The sequence below is a fragment of the Ahaetulla prasina genome, chromosome 2, assembly GCF_028640845.1.
Source record: "Ahaetulla prasina isolate Xishuangbanna chromosome 2, ASM2864084v1, whole genome shotgun sequence".
NCBI classification, from domain to species: Eukaryota; Metazoa; Chordata; class Lepidosauria; order Squamata; family Colubridae; genus Ahaetulla; species Ahaetulla prasina.
Window position 1 is genome coordinate 42,436,117 of NC_080540.1, and position 23,032 is coordinate 42,459,148.

The 23,032-nt window shown below is 40.1% G+C and overlaps 2 protein-coding genes across 3 annotated transcripts in view; both read left to right on the forward strand.

Annotated features, from left to right (window-relative positions):
* Positions 1 to 1,723, forward strand: part of LOC131190485 (microphthalmia-associated transcription factor-like) — a 138,777-nt gene extending 137,054 nt beyond the window's left edge. Inside the window, exons 2-4 of the mRNA XM_058167810.1 lie at positions 185 to 466; positions 975 to 1,218; positions 1,664 to 1,723. Of these exons, the coding sequence (XP_058023793.1) occupies positions 185 to 466; positions 975 to 1,218; positions 1,664 to 1,723 (586 nt within the window). The remainder of the gene's footprint in view (positions 1 to 184; positions 467 to 974; positions 1,219 to 1,663) is intronic.
* Positions 1,724 to 1,760: 37 nt separating this feature from the next.
* LOC131189686 (microphthalmia-associated transcription factor) overlaps positions 1,761 to 23,032 on the forward strand; it is an 85,429-nt gene continuing 64,157 nt past the window's right edge. The window contains exon 1 of one of the 2 annotated variants that reach the window (XM_058165973.1): positions 1,761 to 2,003. In XM_058165973.1, the coding sequence (XP_058021956.1) occupies positions 1,806 to 2,003 (198 nt within the window). In that variant the 5' untranslated portion in view covers positions 1,761 to 1,805. The remainder of the gene's footprint in view (positions 2,004 to 23,032) is intronic. The other variant, XM_058165972.1, reaches the window with a different exon arrangement.

Below are 23,032 nucleotides of genomic sequence, written 5' to 3' on the forward strand. Positions count from 1 at the left end.
GTGTTAAACAGGGATCAAGCCCAGCAATCTGTAGATTCACACCCAGTCATGCATTTTTCTACCCTTGCAAAAGTTTTTGCCTATGTCCTAGCCCCATGCAATGATCCCATCTCAAAGCCTGACTCTTTCAACTCCAGCTAATATTTACTGAGCAGTGATGAGTGTTCTCTGGTGTTTCCCTCAGCAGTTTGGAGCACCCTGGAGCTTCCAAGCCTCCGCTAAGCTCCTCCAATATGACATCACGGATTTTGCTACGACAGCAGCTCATGCGTGAGCAAATGCAGGAACAAGAACGCCGAGAGCAGCGGCAGAAGCAGCAGGCAGCTCAGTTCATTCAGCAGAGAGGGGCTGTGAGTCAGACACCTGCCATCAACGTCAGCCTCCCTGCCAGCCTCTCTCCTGCAACTCAGGTGCCAATGGAAGTCCTGAAGGTAGGCGACTGGGTGGGCTCGGATTTGAGAAGCTGGTGGGAATTTGTTTCCATTAGTGCAAAGCTTTCCAAAATTGTTTCATGCAGTAATGACGGAGTTAAAAAATCTATGACCATCATTTGTGTTGTAAATGTTGTACCTTTGATGAAGGTATTTTTTTTCCCTTTCTTTTTCTTTTCTTTTATGTACACTGAGAGCATATGCACCAAAACAAATTCCTTGTGTGTCCAATCACACTTGGCCAATAAATTCTATTCTATTCTATTTCTATTTTATAAGTATAAATATAAAAAAACAATGTAAAAGTTAGGAGAGTTAAGTGACCTTCGAAGGCTAGAATGTAGCTGAATGTTTGTGTGTTAAACAGGGATCAAGCCCAGCAATCTGTAGATTCATACCCAGTCATGCATTTTTCTACCCTTGCAAAAGTTTTTGCCTATGTCCTAGCCCCATGCAATGATCCCATCTCAAAGCCTGACTCTTTCAACTCCAGCTAATATTTACTGAGCAGTGATGAGTGTTCTCTGGTGTTTCCCTCAGCAGTTTGGAGCACCCTGGAGCTTCCAAGCCTCCGCTAAGCTCCTCCAATATGACATCACGGATTTTGCTACGACAGCAGCTCATGCGTGAGCAAATGCAGGAACAAGAACGCCGAGAGCAGCGACAGAAGCAGCAGGCAGCTCAGTTCATTCAGCAGAGAGGGGCTGTGAGTCAGACACCTGCCATCAACGTCAGCCTCCCTGCCAGCCTCTCTCCTGCAACTCAGGTGCCAATGGAAGTCCTGAAGGTAGGCGACTGGGTGGGCTCGGATTTGAGAAGCTGGTGGGAATTTGTTTCCATTAGTGCAAAGCTTTCCAAAATTGTTTCATGCAGTAATGACGGAGTTAAAAAATCTATGACCATCATTTGTGTTGTAAATGTTGTACCTTTGATGAAGGTATTTTTTCCCTTTCTTTTTCTTTTCTTTTATGTACACTGAGAGCATATGCACCAAAACAAATTCCTTGTGTGTCCAATCACACTTGGCCAATAAATTCTATTCTATTCTATTTCTATTCTATAAGTATAAATATAAAAAAACAATGTAAAAGTTAGGAGAGTTAAGTGACCTTCGAAGGCTAGAATGTAGCTGAACGTTTGTGTGTTAAACAGGGATCAAGCCCAGCAATCTGTAGATTCACACCCAGTCATGCATTTTTCTACCCTTGCAAAAGTTTTTGCCTATGTCCTAGCCCCATGCAATGATCCCATCTCAAAGCCTGACTCTTTCAACTCCAGCTAATATTTACTGAGCAGTGATGAGTGTTCTCTGGTGTTTCCCTCAGCAGTTTGGAGCACCCTGGAGCTTCCAAGCCTCCGCTAAGCTCCTCCAATATGACATCACGGATTTTGCTACGACAGCAGCTCATGCGTGAGCAAATGCAGGAACAAGAACGCCGAGAGCAGCGGCAGAAGCAGCAGGCAGCTCAGTTCATTCAGCAGAGAGGGGCTGTGAGTCAGACACCTGCCATCAACGTCAGCCTCCCTGCCAGCCTCTCTCCTGCAACTCAGGTGCCAATGGAAGTCCTGAAGGTAGGCGACTGGGTGGGCTCGGATTTGAGAAGCTGGTGGGAATTTGTTTCCATTAGTGCAAAGCTTTCCAAAATTGTTTCGTGCAGTAATGACGGAGTTAAAAAAAAATCTTCTTATCACTTTTGCTCTCCTTGTGCATCTGTGTTGCAACTTTCCCAGGAAAAGTTCATTTGACCAGGCAAGGGATGGAGCTGTGTGTTTTTTGTAAAAGTGATTTCCCCCCCCCCTCGGAAAGATCCTTTTCTTCCCCATTTTCCCAATGGATGTGAAACATGCTCACCATCTTGAAAACTGATCTCTTATTTTAAAACAATCATCAAAATAGTTTACAAATTCTTTAACTTTGGTGGAATCATCTTTTTTTTTTGTTACTGTATAAGTATATGTGCATCTACGTATATACTCATGTATACCCATATATATGTATGTGCGTGTATACCCACCAAAAGCTTTTTTCAAAAACTAATAGAGATCCTGCACAAAGGATTGTTTGAGAAAGGTTTAATCTGGAATACAGTCCTTTTCTGTAAACCATTAGTAATCCTGTTTTGCTCAAATGACTTCATTTCTTTTTGTGACCATTCTGTTCCTTCTCCAACTTCCTAATAGTTCGGGAAGTTGTTTTTACAATAGATAGAATGTCAGACTTCTTCTCTTCATAGAAACCGAATTAAGCCAATAACATTTCTTAAGCAACACTTGGCATTTGACACTAACAAAAGTAATCCCAAAATTCAAAGGGAAACTGCCATTTTCAACCTTTTGTACTGTTTTACCTGCAACGTATACAAACAATGTTGTCTTTACTTTTTGTTCTGGAGCTGACGTCATTGTAAACCCAATTGTGTTCCTCCATTTTGAAATACAATTGTATTGTGATGGTAGTCAAACCATATGGTAAAAAGGAGTTTTTTAAAATGAAATCTTAATTCTCAGATTCAAAGAGAATTTAGCCAAACTTTCCTCAGTCTGGTGCACTTCAGCTTTACCAAGGTACAGTCCTCAGAATTTCCCAACTAGAAATCTGATGGGTGCCAGAAAACTGAGTAAGTTCCTTGTCTTTTAAACTAAGACATACCAATTTTAGGATTTGCTTCAGTTGTCATATTTTCTCATACAAAATGGCAGAAAACTATGCTGTCAGGTTTCAACAGTCATAGTCAAATAGGCATTTGAGAGCTACTTAAAAAAAGGGAAGGGGAGTTATGTGTCACCTGGGGTCACAGATTTTCCACTTCTTTCCTCATTGCGGTGGTTTGCAAAATTAAAAAGAAAACTACCAATGGTTTTTGTGATATAGCAATAGCACTTACACTTAGTGCTCGGTGCTCAGCACTCAGTGCTCAGCACTGTCTCAGTGTTTTGCAAAATCAGAATATTACCCCCAACAATCTGGGTCCTTATTTTGTTGATCTTGGAAGGATGTAAGGCTGAATCAATCTTGAGCTAGTCAGGATAGAATTCCTGGCAGTGGGCAGAGTTAGCCTGCAATTCTGTATTCTAACTCCTAATGTTGGGCAAGAGTTGGTTGGAATTGGGTTATCTGTACACTTAGATTTATGGGCATCTTTAGAATAGAATAGAATAGAATAGAATAGAATAGAATAGAATTTTTATTGGCCAAGTGTGATTGGACACACAAGGAATTTGTCTTGGTGCATATGCTCTCAGTGTACATAAAAGAAAAGATACGTTCTTTTCTTTCCTGCTTCTTGTAACAAGGAATCACTCGGAGGAGTAATAACTATTAAAAACAATTATAAAATGCAATCATTTCTCAAAGATTGTTGGGGGCAATAAAAGTTGACTTTGTATATAATATACAAATGGATGAAGACTATTGTTTAACACAATGTAAGCCGCCCTGAGTCTTCGGAGAAGGGCGGGATATAAATTCCAAAAAAAAAAAAAAAGCATTAAAAGATTCAGAATCATCTCTTTCTGATAAACTGAAAGCCTTATTAAACAAAATTACTTAAAAATTTTTGGTATGGAAAAATTGCTTTTGGTATGCAGACCATGAATGAGAAAGTTGTGTCTGATGGAGGAAAGAATGTCAGTTTTGTTATGATCCCTAAGTTATCTTGCACTGGCTACATCTGACTATATCTGCTGCAGTCCACAGGCCATTTAATTTTTATAAAGTAACTATCATCAGTTGCAATGGATAAACTTCTATTCCAACTTTTTTTTTAAAAAAAGAGAAAGGCCACCAACAACTTCTCTGGTACAAAGTTGAAAAGGACAATGATCTGCTTCTCACTGGAGAAAGGTAACTCTTGGGAGAAAAGAGTCAAGTTGTGATAAACAAATGAATCCAAGATTTCATGGAAATGTCTGCCAGGATAATGCTTTGTGTCAAAGGCTCATTTCTGTGAAAATTTTAGTTAGTAAAAAATACGGAAAAAAGAATACAAATGTAAGTGGATATTTTGACTATATTAAGCAAGTTTGATGTAATCGTCCCTTTCCCCTATTGGCTTCTATCCCCCATTCAGGTTGCTGACATATAGTATTGTTATATTAAAAACAGATCATGCCAAACCAATCTTATTTCATTCTTCAACATAGTGACTAAATTAGTAGACCAGCGAAATACTGTGGACATAATATACTTAGACTTCAGCAAGGCATTTGACAAAGTAGACCACAACCTACTTCTTGCTAAGCTAGAAAAATGTGGGATAGATAGCATCACCACCAGATGGATTCGTAACTGGCTGACAAACCGCACCCAACAAGTGGTCCTTAATAGGTCTAGATCTAAATAGAGGGAAGTAAGCATTGGGGTACCACAAGGTTCCGTCTTAAGCGCAGTACTCTTCAATAGCTTCATAAACGACTTAGAAGAGGGAATAGAAGGGGAACTTCCCAAATTTGCAGATGATAGTAAGCTGGCAGGAATAGCTAACACCCTAAAACAGTGATGGCTAAACCTTTTCTGGACCGAGTGCCCAAAGTGCCCCCCATCCCCCCACGCACATGCGCATGTGTCCCCCACACCCCTAACACCATGCATGCGCAGCAGAGACCCCTGCATCCCTGTGCATGTTCGGCAGAGACCTGAAGATCAGCTGGCTGGTGGGAGGTGTGGACACATGTATGGTGGAGCTGAACTGGGGCGACGGCTCGCGTGCCCGCAGAGAGGGTGTTACATGCCACCTCTGGCATGCGTGCCATAGGTTTGCCATCACGGCCCTAGAAGATAGACTTAAGATCCAGATGGATCTTGACAGACTTGAGCACTGGGCCCTTTCTAACAAAATGAAATTCAATGTAGAGAAAAGTAGTCTTACACTTAGGCAAAAAATAAAATAAAATGAAAAGTGCACATAAAGATTGCGTGAAAGCAGGCTTAATAGCAGGAGCTGTGAGAAGGATTTTGGAGTCTTAGTGGACAACCATATAAATATGAGCCAGCGGTGTGCAGCAGCAGCCAAAAAAGCCAATGCAATCCTAAACTGCATTAACAGAGGGATACAATCAAGATCAAGTGAGGGACTAATACCACTCTATATAGCCTTGGTAAAAGCACATCTGGAATACTGCATCCAGTTTTGGTTTCGATATAGATCATAAGAAAGATGTTGAGACTCTAGAAAAAGTGCAGAGAAGAGCAACCAGGATGATTCGGGGACTGGAAACTAAAAGATACGAAGAATGGTTACAGGAACTGGGCATGGCTAGTCTAGTGAAGAGAAGGACCAGGGGAGACATGATAGCAATCTTTCAATATTTAAAGGGCTGCCACAGAGAGGAAGGGGTCAAGCTATTTTCCAAGGCACCTGAAGGCCAGATAGTGGATGGAAACTGATCAAGGAGAGAAATTTTCTGACAGTGAGAGCAATCAACCAATGGAACAGCTTGCCTTCGGAAGTTGTGGGAGCTTCATCACTGGAGGCTTTCAAGAAGAGATTTGTCAGAAATGGTGTAGGGTCTCCTGCTTGGGCGGGGGGTTGGACTAGATGACCTACATGAACCCTTCCAACTCTGTTAATTTAATTTAATATAGTAGCCCTGTAGCTCTTATAGAATAGAATAGAATAGAATAGAATAGAATAGAATAGAATAGAATAGAATAGAATAGAATAGAATTTTTATTGGCCAAGTGTGATTGGGCACACAAGGAATTTGTCTTGGTGCATATGCTCCCAGTGTACATAAAAGAAAAGATACGTTATAGAATCATGCCTGCTGCCTATTTTATATCCTACCAGGCCCAGACCTGTCATTACAAACCTTTAATTATTATGTTAATTTCTTAAAGTCTGGGCTGTGATGGAACATCTTAATCTACCTCTGCTCTCTGTGCTTGTATCCTTTTTATATGATGTACTTTTAATCACTATCACTTTCACTTGACCAAAGATATGTTGTAGTATAAAGCATCTTACGCCTTATGTGATGTATGGATCTGCTTCTATAGACAAATTTCTTTCATTTCAGTTCACATAATACCCTTATAACAAGAACTGTTGAAGTTTATTTTGTTATATATATGTGTGTGTGTGTGTGTGTGTGTGTGTGTGTATGTATATGTGTGTGTGTATTTTATATGTATGTGTGTGTGTGTGTGTGTGTATTTTATATATATATATATACACACACACAAATTTATTATATAAAATAATGCACAGACTAGTAAGGAAATTCATACACACACACACAAGTCTGGGCTTTGGAAGGCTTGTTGACAACAAGATTCTGCTCTTTATCTTATTTTACTCCAGGTAATGCAGTATTTAAGGAAGCTTACTAAGTGCCTTTGGTTCAATTATTCTCTCTCAGCCCAGTCCATCTCACAGGAGATATTATGGGGTGAAATTGAAGGAATGAGTGAAAGGCATAGTGCCATAAGAAAGGTGGGATATAAATCTAAAAAAAAGGAGAAAAAAAAGAAATATTTTTACTTCTTTGGTTATTTAATTACAATATTTATTTTGAAATGGAACTCTGAAGTATCCTCCTGATATATAAGAGATACTTGAAGGCCTCAATTTTGCATTCTCCTTTTGACTTGCATACATCATTCTTTCATAAATTTGCACTTTTCTCCTGTAATACCCGATGACCTGGATTATTATGGAATCTGTGAAAAGGGAAGAGCTGTTGAATGGAAGAAATATGGTTTTGGCAAAAGTTAGAATTGGCAGAATTCTGTGATGCTCTGCTGAATACTCACAACTTTAGCACATACCTCTGGGTGTGTAGACCATTGCAAATATTTGTATGTATAATTTTTAAAAGAAAATAATTTTGGTGATGTGCATTTTCCCTGTGACCTTGAATGAAAAACAGAATAGCATTCTTAAACAGTCATTGGATTGGGAGAATTTTGGAGAAAATGCAGTGTAGGGACTGGATTAATTGATGTGTGAAAAAGCCTCAAAAATGGGATCATAGCCTTAAAGCAAAAGAATTGAGATTAGTGACCCATACATACATAGGAATGTTCTTGCCTTGTTTCTCCTTTGGCCCCTTAAGTATACCTGGAAGCTGTTCCTAAAATTCAAAGTATTCTCTGGATAGTAATGAAAGCAGTTGGGAAAATGGCAACCAGAGAAGAAGAAAAAAAGCCACATTATTTTTATTATTATTTTTATAAACCATTAAGTTATATTTGTCTGTATCTTGTGAAGTGTGATTGCAAATGAAAGAAAAGAAGGAATCATGTTGCAATCCCAAGGAAAGATTAGTTAGAAAATATTTTGATTTAGATTGGACAAGTTACAATTAAAAATGTTTCATATAAACACTTTCCCTAATTATTTGCTACATCCCTGTTATTACATTTGATGGTCTATTTGACAGCTAAATATTCACTGTTACATTTATATCATATTATTGTGCTTTTGTAGAGCAGAATGGACATTATATGGACTATTCAGTCTTTCTCTCTTTAGTGTAAGATATATTTGATTTTGTCTAGCAGGACTACTGGTTACTGAAAGATATATATTTTTTCACATAAGAGGTTCCTAGATTTTACTTTGAAAGAAAAAGTAGTAATGATGTAATCTAATAAGTGTGTTTATAATTATATCAATTAGAGAGGATGTAATTAAACATAAAATAAACATGCATTGGAACCTTGGAATTTAGCAAAAATATAAACCATACATTCTATGAAGTGCATTTTGTAAATATAGATGGAAAGGGGAAAAGGGCCTCAGTTCTGAATCCGATGCCAGAATATCCCTGGTCATTATCTCTGGATTTTTTTAAAAAAAATCACTGTTCTGTTTTGAAAGGCAGAAGATTAGTAGAAGGATTTGTGAGTTCCCTTAACTCACATCAGGAGCAAATTAATTTCTCTATCAGCCTTATGAGTGTTTGGAAGAAGAACCTGTTTTGATCCCAGTTAGAGTGGTAATAATATCATGCCAAGAATGTAAGCCTGTAACTGTAGATTCCTTACCATCATCTTAAAAAAAGAAGAGAGAGATGCAAGGATTATGAGAAGGTATGTTAATGAGGCTGTGCTATGCCAACTAGCGGATTTATAGAAAATGGTATTCTGCAACTAGCAAAGCAGTGGGGGGAAAATAGATACATCTATTCTCTATCTGTTTTTCTTCTCCAATTTGAAACTCTAGTTTATCTGTTTTAATTTTCAAATAGATTTCACTAACATTTAAGGAGAATTAAAGCTATTCTCTGTTTAATAGTAAGTGCATTGAGAACCCAATAAATAGACACATGCTCATACAAGCACATAATCAAGGGTGCAGTTCTATATATAGTTATCAAGGGTAGGATTGTATTGCAAGTAAAGACGTGCATTTGGTGTCAGTGAAAAAAAAATCATGAAAAATGTTAATACAGATGAACAATTCCTACTTTGTTAATTCCACCACCACTGCCAGCCCACCATAAAAGGTGAAAATGCAAGATAAAAATACGATAAATTAAAAAATAAAAAATATTTTCTATTACTATATACATTTGTATATTTTTTCCCCTTATGTGTTTTCAGTTCCTTCGGTAATGAAGGTAGCTTATAATAAACTAATTGCATGATATTTTTCTCTAAAGCAATGTACTTTTGTGTGTACTTACCCAATATATTCATTTTCATGTGAATTTGTTGGGGGGGGATTCATTAATTATGAATTCAACTACAAACAATGTGCAGATTTTAACATGTGTGTTCATTCTGGTTTATCTGTAAGATTCAGGTGATGTGAACTGATTCAACTTGGGGGAAAAATTGAGAAGCAATGAATAATTTTCTTTTCAATCAAGGAGTCCAAGGAAGAATGTACTCATAGGTTTCTCTGGGTAATTTCTATTTTCCTAATTAAAGACTGAAATATAGAAAGGTTAAAATAATATTTAAGAATGTCCTCCTTCACTCCCCTGACACGCTGAATAGTGATCAGAAGGAAAGAATTTGATTGGAGTGAATAGATCTTATCTGAATCTATACTAGTCTAGTTTAATGAAAAGAAGGACCAGGGAAGACATGATAGCAGTGTTCCAATATCTCAGGGGCTGCCACAAAGAAGAGGGAGTCAACCTATTCTCCAAAGCACCTGAAGGCAGGACAAGAAGCAATGGGTGGAAACTAATCAAGGAGAGAAGCAACTTAGAACTAAGGAGAAATTTCCTGACAATTAGAACAATTAATCAGTGGAACAACTTGCCTGCAGAAGTTGTGAATGCTCCGACACTGGAAGTTTTTAAGAAGATGTTGGATAACCATTTGTCTGAAGTGGTGTAGGGTTTCCTGCCTAAGCAGGGGGTTGGACTAGAAGACCTTGAAGGTCCCTTCCAACTATTCTATTCTATTCTATTCTATTCTATTCTATTCTATTCTATTCTATTCTATTCTATTCTATTCTATTCTATTCTAGTGTCTTCTGATCTTTCTTAAGCTCTGTCCATAGGCAGGAAGAAGGACAAAAGCTGTCAGGCCCGAAGAACAACACACGGAGTTACTTCTGAATAGTTCCTTTATTATTGGTCATCTAAAAACAGAATCTTGCCAGTCTAAAGAAATTATCTGCAATAATTACAGATGTTCTCTGTGAATTGCTAGGGAGGGTCTGACTTGCTTTCTTCCTGTCCTCCAGATACTTCAAGTTTTCTATCTCTTTGCCCTCTGGGAAGGAGCCTCTCCCTCCTGCGACTCTGGATTATATTTTATTACATCAGCTGTTTTATGGGTTTGCAATGCAAGTCCCAATCGCTTTTATGTTTGTATTGTGACATTATAATCAAACAAAAAGCATAACACATTGATTTGGTCACTCTGGCAACATGCTTCTATGGATTCCCCTGCTTGAGCTGGGTTTTTGTCTTCATAATTCCCCCATTTTACTATTCTTCTTTTCTAATTTTAGGTGTCTGCAAAAGCTTTGGGGAACGAATCTATTTCTGTTCTGAGCAGCTTTGTTTCCTCTTTTGCAGCTTGTAATCGGTTGTGTAACAAAGGGAAATTCTTTTTAAGATGAAAATAAGATTCATTAGTGTCTTCCAATGGCACGTTAATACCTGACATTTCTACAGTGGTATGCTGAAGAATTATTGCATGGCCTGTACTATTCTGAGTACAGCACTGAGCTGAGGTGGCGTGGTGGTTAGAGTGCAGTACTGCAGGCTACTTCAGCTGACTGCTAGCTGCAGTTCAGCAGTTCAAATCTCACCTGCTCAAGGTTGACTCAGCCTTCCATCCTTCCGAAGTCGGTAAAATGAGGAGCTAGATTATTGGGAGCAATATGCTGATTCTGTAAACCGCTTAGAGAGGGATGTAAAAGCACTATGAAACATCTAAGTGCTATTGCTATTCTGTCTGTTCATAATAGTTGATCTTAAGAATTATTCGGGGACAACGATATAAGGAGTAGTATTGTCACTGTCATTAATAATTTAAACTGAGAGATCTTAGATTGGTGTTTTTTAACCTTGGCAGCTGTAAGATGGGTAGACTTCAACTCCTAGAATTCCCCAGCCAACCATTTTCAGTACAGCTAACTCTTTCATAGCCATTTTAGTAGCCAGCACTTTCAGGGACTCTTCAGGATACATAGATGTGGGAACTTATAACTCAAAATATATTTTGTTCTTTATACTGTCTTGATCTTCCCTTAAACATTAATAAAATCCACAATGGACTGAGAATCAGTGTCTCCGCTAGATAATTTACAGTCAAGCTGAAACTAAGTTAATTAAGGAACAATAGCAAATGAGGGGAGGGGGAATATTTTCCTCAAACTCCCAAATAAATTACCCAGACCTAATCTACATATCAAAGGAGAAGATCTGTAAACACAAATAGATTTAATTAACATGGTCTCCCAGCAGACCTGCATAATGACAAGAATAAATATCATAGATATCATAGATATCATATCATGGGCCTCTGGTGGCTCAGCAGACTAAGTCTGTCTGTTATTAACACAGCTGCTTGCAATTACTGCAAGTTCAAGTCCCACCAGGCCCAAGGTTGACTCAGCCTTCCATCCTTTATAAGGTAGGTAAAATGAGGACCCAGATTGTTGGGGGCAATAAAAGTTGACTTTGTATATAATATACAAATGGATGAAGACTATTGCTTAACACTGTGTAAGCTGCCCTGAGTCTTCGGAGAAGGGCGGGATATAAATTCAAATTTAAAAAAAAGATGAATGTACAAACCCAAAGTCCTCAAGGGTCACCCTAGAATCAGCACGTACACACTTCCATACCCAGAATAAGCTCCCCTATAAAACAGTGTCTCTGTACCCGATTTTGTCCACAGCTGCCCCCAAAGCAAAGCTCTTTGCTTTTGGGAATAAATATTTGTCCTTTCCTCACAGCTATCTGGATTTCATTTTTATTTATTCTTACACAATCCTGTCAGTTGTGGAAGCAATATTAGGCCAGAAGCTTCCATGCTGCCATTTTCTCATGTGTGGGAAAGTAGGAGGGGGTATTTAGTAGAGGGGTTGTCTTTAGACATAATAGCATTCTTCCTGTCGGTCAAGGTCAGGCTGATCCTGCAACTGGAGAAGGAGTGGTCAGAGTGCTGTCTCGAGATGGGATGGTTAGCTATTGGAGCATGTGATCGACTGCGGAGTCAGGGGATGATCTTGGAGGTTTTGATTTACTGAGGGAAAACCCAGACCTCTCAGTTTCGGGTTTCCCAGATGTGCCAGTTTACCTATTCTAGTAAATGGAACTTTGAAAGATGCTTGCTTCAGAGTTTTTACTTGGAGTGGGTTTTTTTCTGGAACGCTGACTCCTGGATCGAGTTGGAACCCCAGATTATTCTTCTAACATAGGCCAGCAGGCAACTGACATTCCTGTGAAGGAGGCCTGCAGATTTAATAATGATCCAGCATGGAGGTAACTCTACAACTATGGGAGACAATGCTTTGAGTACAAAATGAATTCTGATGAAATATTAGGAACAAAGTTGTGAAGGGGCTGCGATGATTTAATGAACCAAAAAAAGTCAAGGACACAAAATATCACAAATATAGAAAGCTTTACTTTTCTTCTTAACTGGATTTATGGTACATCCACTTGCCCTGCAAAATAAATTAATTTGCCTCTTTTAAAATGTTTTACTATGTCGATTGAAACCAAGTGGACTCACATAACCCTTCCTGTAAAATAGATCAATTTGTTTCTCTTAAAATGCCTACTTCCCCATTAAAAATAATTAGATATGCATAGATGCACAGAGTTATGAAATAAATTAATTTGCTTCCCTTAAAATACTTTGTTTCCCTCATTAAAAGTAAATAGGTTCACAGAAAGAGAGAAAAAGTAGGGCTTTGGGTGGTGATCTTGGTATCTGAATAAACATCCCACAGAAAACAAAGCAGTCCAGTCCTAATATAGATGGAAACAGCATGAGAAATTTCAGCCTAATCAGCCAGAAATTGTATGCAAATAGGTGAGCTTGAAATAACTAGCCAAAAGCAAGGGTTGTAGAATACAATCTTACTCAGCATAGACAAGAAAAAGTAGGACATTATCTATGGATTGTCTTGTTCACAAACTGCAGGGGTGTCAAACTCACGGCGTCACGTTGTCATCACATGACGTATTGCGACTTTTCCCTCCTTTGCTAAAACAGGGATGGGCATGACCAGCGTGTGACGCATTTGGCCCGCGGGCTGCGAGTTTGACATCCCTGACATAGTGCTAACATGAAATAATTGTAACCATCTTCATTAGTTCTTGAGTAGAAGGGTGATAAGCTGTCTCTCTGTCTATGTCTCTTGTCTCTCTCTCTCTCTCTCGTGTGTGTGTGTGTGTGTGTGTGCGCTTGTGTGTGTGCATGTGGTAGTTGGAAATGTTGCTGTGTCACCAACCACATCTTTTCTCCACTGCTTTGACCACATTCAAGGATCATAGTCTAGAATTAAGATAGATCTTGACTATGTTCAAGTCACGATCTATCTTCTGTTCACTTCAGCCTCTTTTCATGAGACTTAACTTTGAGGGGTCCTTGGTGCTGTCTGAGTTTGCTTGTTTTCTTCCAGACGTTTCATTACCCTAACTAAGTAACATCATCAGTCCTAGTAAGGAGTACTGTTTGATGTCGGTTTATATTCTGGTGTCTTGCCTGTCTGTGCCTGTTAACTATTATTTGGTTGGCCTGTTTAATGGCTTTGTGGCAGTTTCTTGATTGGGGTATTGCTTATTTGATTGTTGGTCTGAAGTTGACCTTGGAGTTAATCCTTGGAGTTTATGCAGAAGAGGTTTTTCTGGAACCTTGACACTATGCTGATATGAGTACTGATTTCTGGTGGTGAGGTACTGGAGTTTTTTTCTCTTTTGGCCTGGTTGATTATCTCTTTTGCATAGTCTAGAGTCGGTATATATACAGTTTGCTGGGTGATGATGTAATGAAGGGGCTTTGGACAATTCCTATTATGACTTAATTGCTTTGCCCTGGTTTGGATTTTGAGTAAGGGCTAATCCTATCATGTCCTGAGGGCCATGTCTTTTGTTTTGTAGCTAAGCTGGCCCAGCCTTTGTCTTGTAGATTGGTTGGCACGAAAATATCTGCTGTGGGGGGGGGGCAGGGAGACGAGGCTCTGAGTTTATGACTTTTAGAAACATGTTTCTCCTTTAGGGAAAATATAACATTCTGCCTTTTTAATATTTACTAGAATATTTCATTTTCCCAGGAGACGGATGGGTGCTAACTTCCTACATCAGATTTTCCAAGTGAAACTATGGTTAACTCTGTCTATATGTTATGAAATCAAAGAATTGTTGCTTAGCTTTGAATCCTTTAATCATTCTTGTTTCTTTTCTCTGACTTCTTTTCTATTTGTTTGAATCATTCTTAAAATGTGAAGCCCCAAACCTGAATCTGAAATCATGGTGAGCTCTGACTCATGCATATAAATATGGTATTATTACTTTCTTCTCTTTGAGATTGGTACTTCTGTTGATTTAGTCTAAAGTTGCATTTGTGGTTTTTTTTGCAGCCAAATTATTCCATTGAATCAAAACTAACTACTATCACAATTGTACTTTCACAAGTACTATTACCAAGCCAAGTATTCCCCTTTCTATATTCCTGGATTCCATTTTTGTCTCCCTTGTGAAGAACTTTGCAATTGTCTTGTTAAGTTTTGTTTCATTATTTTCTGTCCATTGTTTTGAATTTTATTTCTCTTTTCTAGGTTATTAGCCACCCCACATAATTCCATGTCATCTGAAGATTAGCTAAACGTTTCTCTAAATTTGGAATCCTAAACTAATTTTTCAAGCATCCCACTCAGTATTCCAAATTGAAGGATTATAGAATCACTCCACTTTGATGAGGAACCACTGATATAAATGGTATATTAATGAATTAATATAAATTATGTGTACTTTATAGAAATTATAAGCAGCTATGCGTTCAGCTATGCATTCATTTAATTTTCCTGGTGTATAGCCCATTCTTAATCAGCTTGCTAATCAGAATGTCATGGGATACTTGATCAAATATTTGCAAATCCACACTGACCTCTGGTAATTAATTCACCATTTTTAAGATGTTTATTGATTAATTGATCTAGGAAGTGCTCTCAAAATTCCCAGGTACTTGAAATTTTGTGGGTTGAGTTAAATAAATAATTTCATATTTTCTTTGCCATCTATTTGCCATATTCACTGAGTTAATTAGTATTCCAATTCCTTTCCTTTTTATTTTGAACATATCTAAAAAGTTATTTTATTTTATTTTGAGAATCCTTCCCCAACCAGAATTGATTTTTGAGCTGTAGCTATTTTATAATAATTCTAGGTTTGTTATTTGATTTAATACTGTTGGAAGAAATATCCATCTGGTTCAGTTCCAAGCTGGGAGAAAGACACTGGAAACATGGAGGGTGATTAGAAAGATGGTTTAATGATGAAGCAGAACCACATGGGTGATTCTGGTGCAGCTGACCACATGGAGTTGAGAGTGAGGGGTATTTATACCTTCTCTTGGACTTTGCACTTGAACTTCCTGCTCCTGTGAAAGAACATGTATTCTTTCACCTGTTGTAGGGGCTAATCCTACCTTTGTTCAGACCATGAGGGAATTTTTTCCTCTTTATCTCTTAAGTGCTAACATCTGCTGAGGACTATTAAGAATGGTGGGGGCTAGTAAGAGTGAGTCTGCTTCCTGCCTCTAAAAAAATGTGTTTCTCCATTTCTCATCCAGGGAAATATACTATTCTGCCTTTTTAATATTTCCTAAAATATTTCATTCTTCTAGGAGACGGGTGGTTGCTAACTTTCTACAATATGCTTACTTAAAATAATGTTCCTAGTTTCTTCTAAAGTGCATAGGTCTGTTTGAGACCCCCAGATCAGGAATTTGAAATGCCACATCGACAGGATTCAGAAGCAACTACTAGAAATCATGTTCATCATGCACTGTCCAAACACTCTTACTTACTGTAATAAGATACAACTCGTGGTAGAAATCCATTCTCCATATTATTTAGATCTTGTTTCCAGAATCCAAGTCTCTCATCAGCATCATTTCTGAAGCCAATCATTTTCTTGCATTATGCTTTTTTTTCTCTTTTAGTCTCTATCATTCTTGGACCAAAAAGATTGACAAGACTATCTGAGCACTCAGATCTTTCAACTTATTTTCTAGATCTTAAAAATCCACAATGATGCCTTGATATGGTTGTAACTGTTCTTGGTATTAACTTTTATCTCTGATTAACAGTAAGCAATAACTGCCAGTGGACTTGATAAGGCTTAGAAGATTTGTACTTCTGTCATAAATTGCTTCAATTCTTTGTAATCACTAATAGCATGATTCTTAGTGTTCTTATAGGACTATAGAAGGATATCAGCTTCAGCTTGGTCTAGTCTAGTGATACAGGGATCAGGCTTGTAAACAGGAGACTGAGTTCTAGTCCTGCTTTAGACATAAAAGACAGGTAGGTGACTTTGGGCCCATCACTGTCTCTCAGCCCAATCCAGCTCATGGGGTTGTTGTTGTGGGGAAAACAGGAGGAAAACAGGAAGAATAATAATAAATAAATATCACTTGCATTATATACCTATTTTTTTCCACGAGACTTGACTTAAGTTCTATTATTAGAAATTTTAAGTTTGGGGAGAAAGTTTGAATTCAACAAGAGGAATTATCAGTTGTGAATATGCACATTCCCTTCAATATCATTTGACAAGACATTTAAATAATTTTACTAAAATGTGTGAAGTTTTTAGAATTGTAAAAATTGCAAATTAAATTGTTCATATTTGTTCTTGAAGTAGTAGACAGAACAAATCAACCCAGAGTTCTCGTTTGAGGCACAAATGACCAGGCTCAAGTTATCCTACTTTGCAGACATGGTGAGAAGACCCAGGTCTCAGGAAATGGCTCATGTTGGGGAAAGGTAGAAAAAAAGAGAAGTGGATGATCGGCAGCAAGATGCATGGACTCAGTTACGGTGGCAATGGGTGCACCATAGAGCAGGGGTGTCAAACTTGATTTCATTGAGGGCCACATCAGGGTTGTGTTTGACCTTGGGAAGGCATGGCCAGCTCAACACCACTCAGGTCTGTGGCACCTGTAGGGCTGGGGGGATCCATTGTCTCCAGTGGAGGAAGGCGAGACCAGGGAGAGCGCCAAACCCTTGTCCTCTGACTTGGTTGGTCAGTGGCTAAGAGCAGTTTGGCGGTTCAAATCCCTAGTACAGGTCTCCTGCATGAGCAGGGGATTGGATTAGATGACCTCCAAGGTCCCTTCCAACTTTGTTACTGTTAAAATACTGTTAAACCTTGCCATCTTCTGTTGGCAGGACCTTCCTTCCTTCCTTCCTTCCTTCCTTCCTTCCTTCCTTCCTTCCTTCCTTCCTTCCTTCCTTCCTTCCTTCCTTCCTTCCTTCTCTTCTTTTTCCTCCCTCTTCATTCTCCTTTCTTTTTCCTTCCCTTCTTCCCTTCTTTTTCCTTCTTGCTCTCTTCCCATCTTTTTCTTTCCCTTTCCTCTTTCCCTTTCTCCTTTCCTGTCCCTTCTTGGATGCTCAAATGCAAAAGGAGAAACATTTCTCCTTTTCTTTTCTTTTGCTTTTAGTTTGTTTTGCTAGTGCAAACCCTCACTGGCAAAGGTTTTCACCTCTGCCAGTGAAAACGGAGCCTGGGCAGATGCATGCAGCGCCCCCCCCCCCCGGGCACCGTTTTTGGCCTGCAGCCCTTTGCCAGTGAAAACGGAGCCTGGAGCTCTGTGGCTTCCCAGACTCCATTTTCACTGGCAGAGGCACTGCGGGCTGATCCTTCACTGTTTCCATGGCTGCCCCACAAGCCAGAATTAAGCAGCCCATGGGCAGGATCCGGCCCGCAAGCCTTGAGTTTGACACCCCTGCTATAGTGGGACTTGAAAGAACAGGTTAGGGATGGGAAAAAGCTATCTATATGATCTATCAACCAGGAATCCTGATTGTTTCAGTGCTACTTTTGTTGACTAACCATGTTCCCAATAGAATGAAGCTCTGCTGTTTTGTTTTTTTTAAGCAAAACATGCAAAACAAATAAGAGACAGCCCCTGAACATTTGGCATTTGAGACATTAGAGGCATAATCAGCATATGTGAAGAGCATGATCAGAGTCAAAATCACCAAAGGGGGAAGCCAAGACTTGAGCAAGCCAAGACTTTCAAGTTCAGCCTGTGGCTACTTTCCATATTCTGTGGAAGGAGTTCATCCTGTACTTTAATGCACTGTTCTTAAGCGGAGGAAGAATCTTATTTTAAAATATTAAAACATGGAAATATATTTGTTTTTATTCTTCGTTATATGCAGAAAAGAAAGGAATGAATTGCCTGAGTTATCTCTATCTAAAGTAAAAGGGTGCGCAACTTGGGCATTCTCCTGGATGGGCGGCTGTCGTTTGAAGATTATTTGGCGGCCGTCTCCAGGAGAGCTTTTTACCAGGTCCGCCTGGTTCACCAGTTGCGCCCCTTCCTTGACCGGGATGCCTTATGCACGGTCACTCACGCTCTTGTCACTTCTCGTCTGGATTATTGCAATGCTCTCTACATGGATTATTGCAATGCTCCCCTGAAGTGGATTATTGCAATGCTCCCCTGAAGTGCACTCGGAGGCTTCAGTTAGTCCAGAATGCAGCTGCGCGGGTGATTGAGGGAGCCACACGTTGCTCCCGGGTAACACCGCTCCTGCGCAGTCTGCACTGGCTACCTGTGGTCTTTCGGGTGCGCTTCAAGGTGTTGGTTACCACCTTTAAAGCGCTCCATGGCTTAGGGCCCGGGTACTTACGGGACCGCCTGCTGTTACCTTATGCCTCCCACCAACCCATACGCTCACACAGAGAGGGTCTTCTCAGGGTGCCGTCCGCCAAGCAATGTCGGTTGGCGGCCCCCAGGGGAAGGGCCTTCTCTGTTGGAGCACCTACCCTCTGGAACGAACTTCTCCCTGGTTTGCGTCAATTACCTGACCTTCGGACCTTTCGCTGTGAATTGAAAACGTACTTGTTTATTCAAGCGGGACTGGCTTAATTTTAATATTCTAAATTTTTAAATTTTTTAAATTTTAATAATTTTAACTGGTGTATTTTATTTATGGGTCAAATTTGACGGTTTTAATTTTCGGCCATTTATAGAATACGTTATTTTAACTATGGTTTTAATCTGTATATTATTCTGTTTTAATCTGGCTGTACACCGCCCTGAGTCCTTCGGGAGAAGGGCGGTATAAAAATCTAAATAATAAATAAATAAATAAAATAAAAGTAGTCCTACCGATATAACCTATAAGTGTATGATGATTAATGATTATTGTCATTCATAATGCTTTACATCATCATTGTCAGAAATGAAGAAAATCAAGTTGCATATCCAGTCCAAATTTCTAAGTAGTCCACCAAGCAGGCTGTCCTTCCAAACGGATAGTGTCTTTTTTGTTTAATTGTCAAAGAATACAAGTTTTAACCCCAAACTGATTAGTTTCAATGCACGCATAGCATCGAGAAAAAAAGGAAAAGCTGGATTCAGCTCTGATGAATGTAGGAAATGCACTGGATTTTTTTTTAAGATAAAGGAAATAAGACCATACATTTCTGTTGCATTCTGTCCTAAATTACGGAGCCATATATAAATCTGTATCTTGATGGGCATTTTGGAGACGTGATAAAATAAAAATGGTTATTTTTTTCATTCTTTCTGATTTACCGCTGCATAGTGCAGAGAGGTATTTGAGGTGTCAACCTGCAGAATTGTTCCACATCTTCAGCCTGTCTTTAGTGTCTCTGCAAGTAATAGAGAGATGCACTAATATACGTTCAAGCAAGCCTGTTGTGTCATTCCTAACACCCAAATCTCTCAGTTACCTAACTAGCCTGAATTGATAGCTACAGATTTTACATATGTTAAGAAGAAATCCCTTGAGTTTATAATGTGAAAATGTGCTCCAAAGATTCTGTTCCTTAATTCTGACTGGGATTGCTATCTTGCACTGTTCTGTCGGAGTTGAAGGTTCTAATACATTGTTAATCTGTTCTGCAGTTGGCAGATTATACGTTTGGAATTTTGTGATTCCAAGTTTCCCCAATTTGAATTCAACTCAAGTTGACATCCATGGATATATTCTTGTAGTTTTCTTGGCGACAGTATGGACATAGTTGGCATTTGCCCTCATCTAGGATATTTCTTTGACTTCGCAGTCTAGCCTACAGCCCTTGTATTGTAGGATACAAACTATTCAAAAGAAACAGACCAAACAAAAAAGGAGGTGGAGTTGCATTATATATGAAAACCTCCTAGAATCCATATTGGTCAATATAAAAGGAAAAAAATTGACATTGCTATAGGCGAATACTGCAGGCCACCCGAACAAGCAGAAGCAATAGATGAACTCTTTGCTAATCAACTAACAAATGCATGTAGGAAACATACCACAGTAATAGTGGGAGACTTTAATTACCTTGATATTAACTGGGAGACAAACTCTGCAGCAAGTGGGAGATTGAACAGATTCCTAACCAATTTAGCTGACAACTTTGTAATCCAAAAGGTAGAGGAGAGAACTAAAGGAAAAACTATACTGATCTTAATTCTTACTAATAGATAAGTGATAGAGGGTGTTGGAGTCGCCAGAACCATGGGCGAAAATGTTCACGTCATACTGGATAATACAAATACAATCCAACCAGTGTCTTAAATTTTAAAAGAGCTGATTTTAACAAACTCAGAGAGAGGCTAAACAAAATTCATGGATAAAAATCCCAAAGGGGAAAACAACTCAAGAAAACACTGAAAAATATGATCATAAAAGCTCAGTTCAACAGAATACCACTAAAAAAGAAAAATAACAAATCCAAGAAGAAACCAGCATGGTTTATTTATTTATTTATTTATTATTTAAATTTTTATACCGCCCTTCTCCCGAAGGACTCAGGGCGGTTCACAGCCAGATAAAAAATACACAATACACTATAAATACGATTAAAACACAATTAAAAAACTTATTAAATTGGCTAAGATTAAAAATTTAGAATAAAAACCCATTAAAAACCCATAGATTTAAAAACTAACCCAGTCCAGCGCAGATGAATAAGTGAGTTTTAAGCTCGCGGCGAAAGGTTCGGAGGTCCGGAAGTTGACGGAGTCCTGGGGGGAGTTCGTTCCAGAGGGCGGGAGCCCCCACAGAGAAGGCCCTTCCCCTGGGCGTCGCCAGACGACACTGTCGCGCCAACGGCACCCTGAGGAGTCCCTCTCTGTGAGAGCGCACGGGTCGGTGAGAGGTATTCGGTAGCAGCAGGCGGTCCCGTAAATAGCCCGGCCCTATGCCATGGAGCGCTTTGAAGACGTTCACCAACACCTTGAAGCGCACCCGGAAGGCCACAGGTAGCCAGTGCAGCCTGCGCAGGATAGGTGTCACTCGGGAGCCACGAGGGGCTCCCTCTATCACCCGTGCAGCTGCATTCTGGACTAACTGTAGCCTCCGGATGCCCCTCAAGGAGCCCCATGTAGGGAGCATTGCAGTAGTCCAGACGAGACGTCACAAGGGCGTGAGTGACTGTGCACAAGGCATCCCGGTCTAGAAAGGGGCGCAACTGGCGCACCAGGCGAACCTGGTGGAAAGCTCTCCTGGAGACGGCCGTCAGGTGGTCTTCAAAAGACAGCCGTTCATCCAGGAGAACGCCCAAGTTGCGCACCCTCTCCATCGGGGCCAATGACTCGCTCCCGACAGTCAGCCGTGGACTCAGCTGACTGTACCGGGATGCCGGCATCCACAGCCACTCCGTCTTGGAGGGATTGAGCTTGAGCCTGTTTCTCCCCATCCAGACCCGTACGGCTTCCAAACACCGGGACAGCACTTCGATAGCTTCATTGGGGTGGCCCGGTGTGGAAAAGTACAGCTGGGTGTCATCAGCGTACAGCTGGTACCTCACACCGAAGCCACTGATGATCTCACCCAGCGGCTTCATATGTTGAACAGAAGGGGCGAGAGAATCGACCCCTGCGGCACCCCACAAGTGAGGCGCCGTGGGGTCGACCTCTGCCCCCCCGTCAACACCGTCTGCGACCGGTCAGAGAGATAGGAGGAGAACCACCGATAAACGGTGCCTCTCACTCCCAATCCCTCCAACCGGCGCAGCAGGATACCATGGTCGATGGTATCGAAAGCCGCTGAGAGGTCTAATAGGACCAGGGCAGAGGAACAACCCCTATCCCTGGCCCTCCAGAGATCATCCACCAACGCGACCAAAGCCGTCTCAGTGCTGTAACTGGGTCGGAAGCCGGACTGGAACGGGTCCAGATAGACAGTTTCCTCCAGGTGCAGGGGAAACTGATATGCCACCATACTCTCTACAACCTTCGCCGCGAAGTGAAGGTTGGAGACCGGACGATAATTACCTAAAACAGCCGGGTCCAGGGAAGGCTTCTTGAGGAGGGGCCTCACCACCGCCTCTTTCAAGGCGGCCGGAAAGACTCCCTCCAACAAGGAAGCGCTCGTAATCCCCTGGAGCCAGCCTCGTGTCACTTCCTGAGTGGCCAGCACCAGCCAGGAGGGGCACGGGTCCACAAAGATCTTTCTGATAAACTGAAAGACAAAAAGGATCAGTACAAAAAGTGGAAAGAGGGACACATAATGAAGGCACAATATCAGCAGATACTCAGAATCTGCAAAGACCAAGTCAGGAAAGCAAAGGCTCAGAATGAACAAAGACTTGCAACAAAAGTCAAAGATAACAAAGAAGTTTCTTCCAACATATGAATAACAAGAAAAAAAAATCCACTAAAGAGAGAAGATGGCAAGGAATTAACAGGCAGCACAAGAAAGCAGAGCTACTTAACTCATTATTTGCATCAGTATTCACATAAAAAGAAACTATAGCCTAACCTACCAAAAACCTGTAAAAGACAGACTAGAAATAAAAGTTAAAATAAGCAAGAAAATGGTAAGAGACTTTGATGAATATAAATCACTGGGACCCGATGAATTACATCCCAGAGTTCTGAAGCAGCTGCCAAATGTTATCTCAGAACCATTGTATCATATCTTTAAAAAATCTTGGAGAACTGGGAAATTACCAGAGGATTGAAAAAGAACTGATATGGTTCCCGC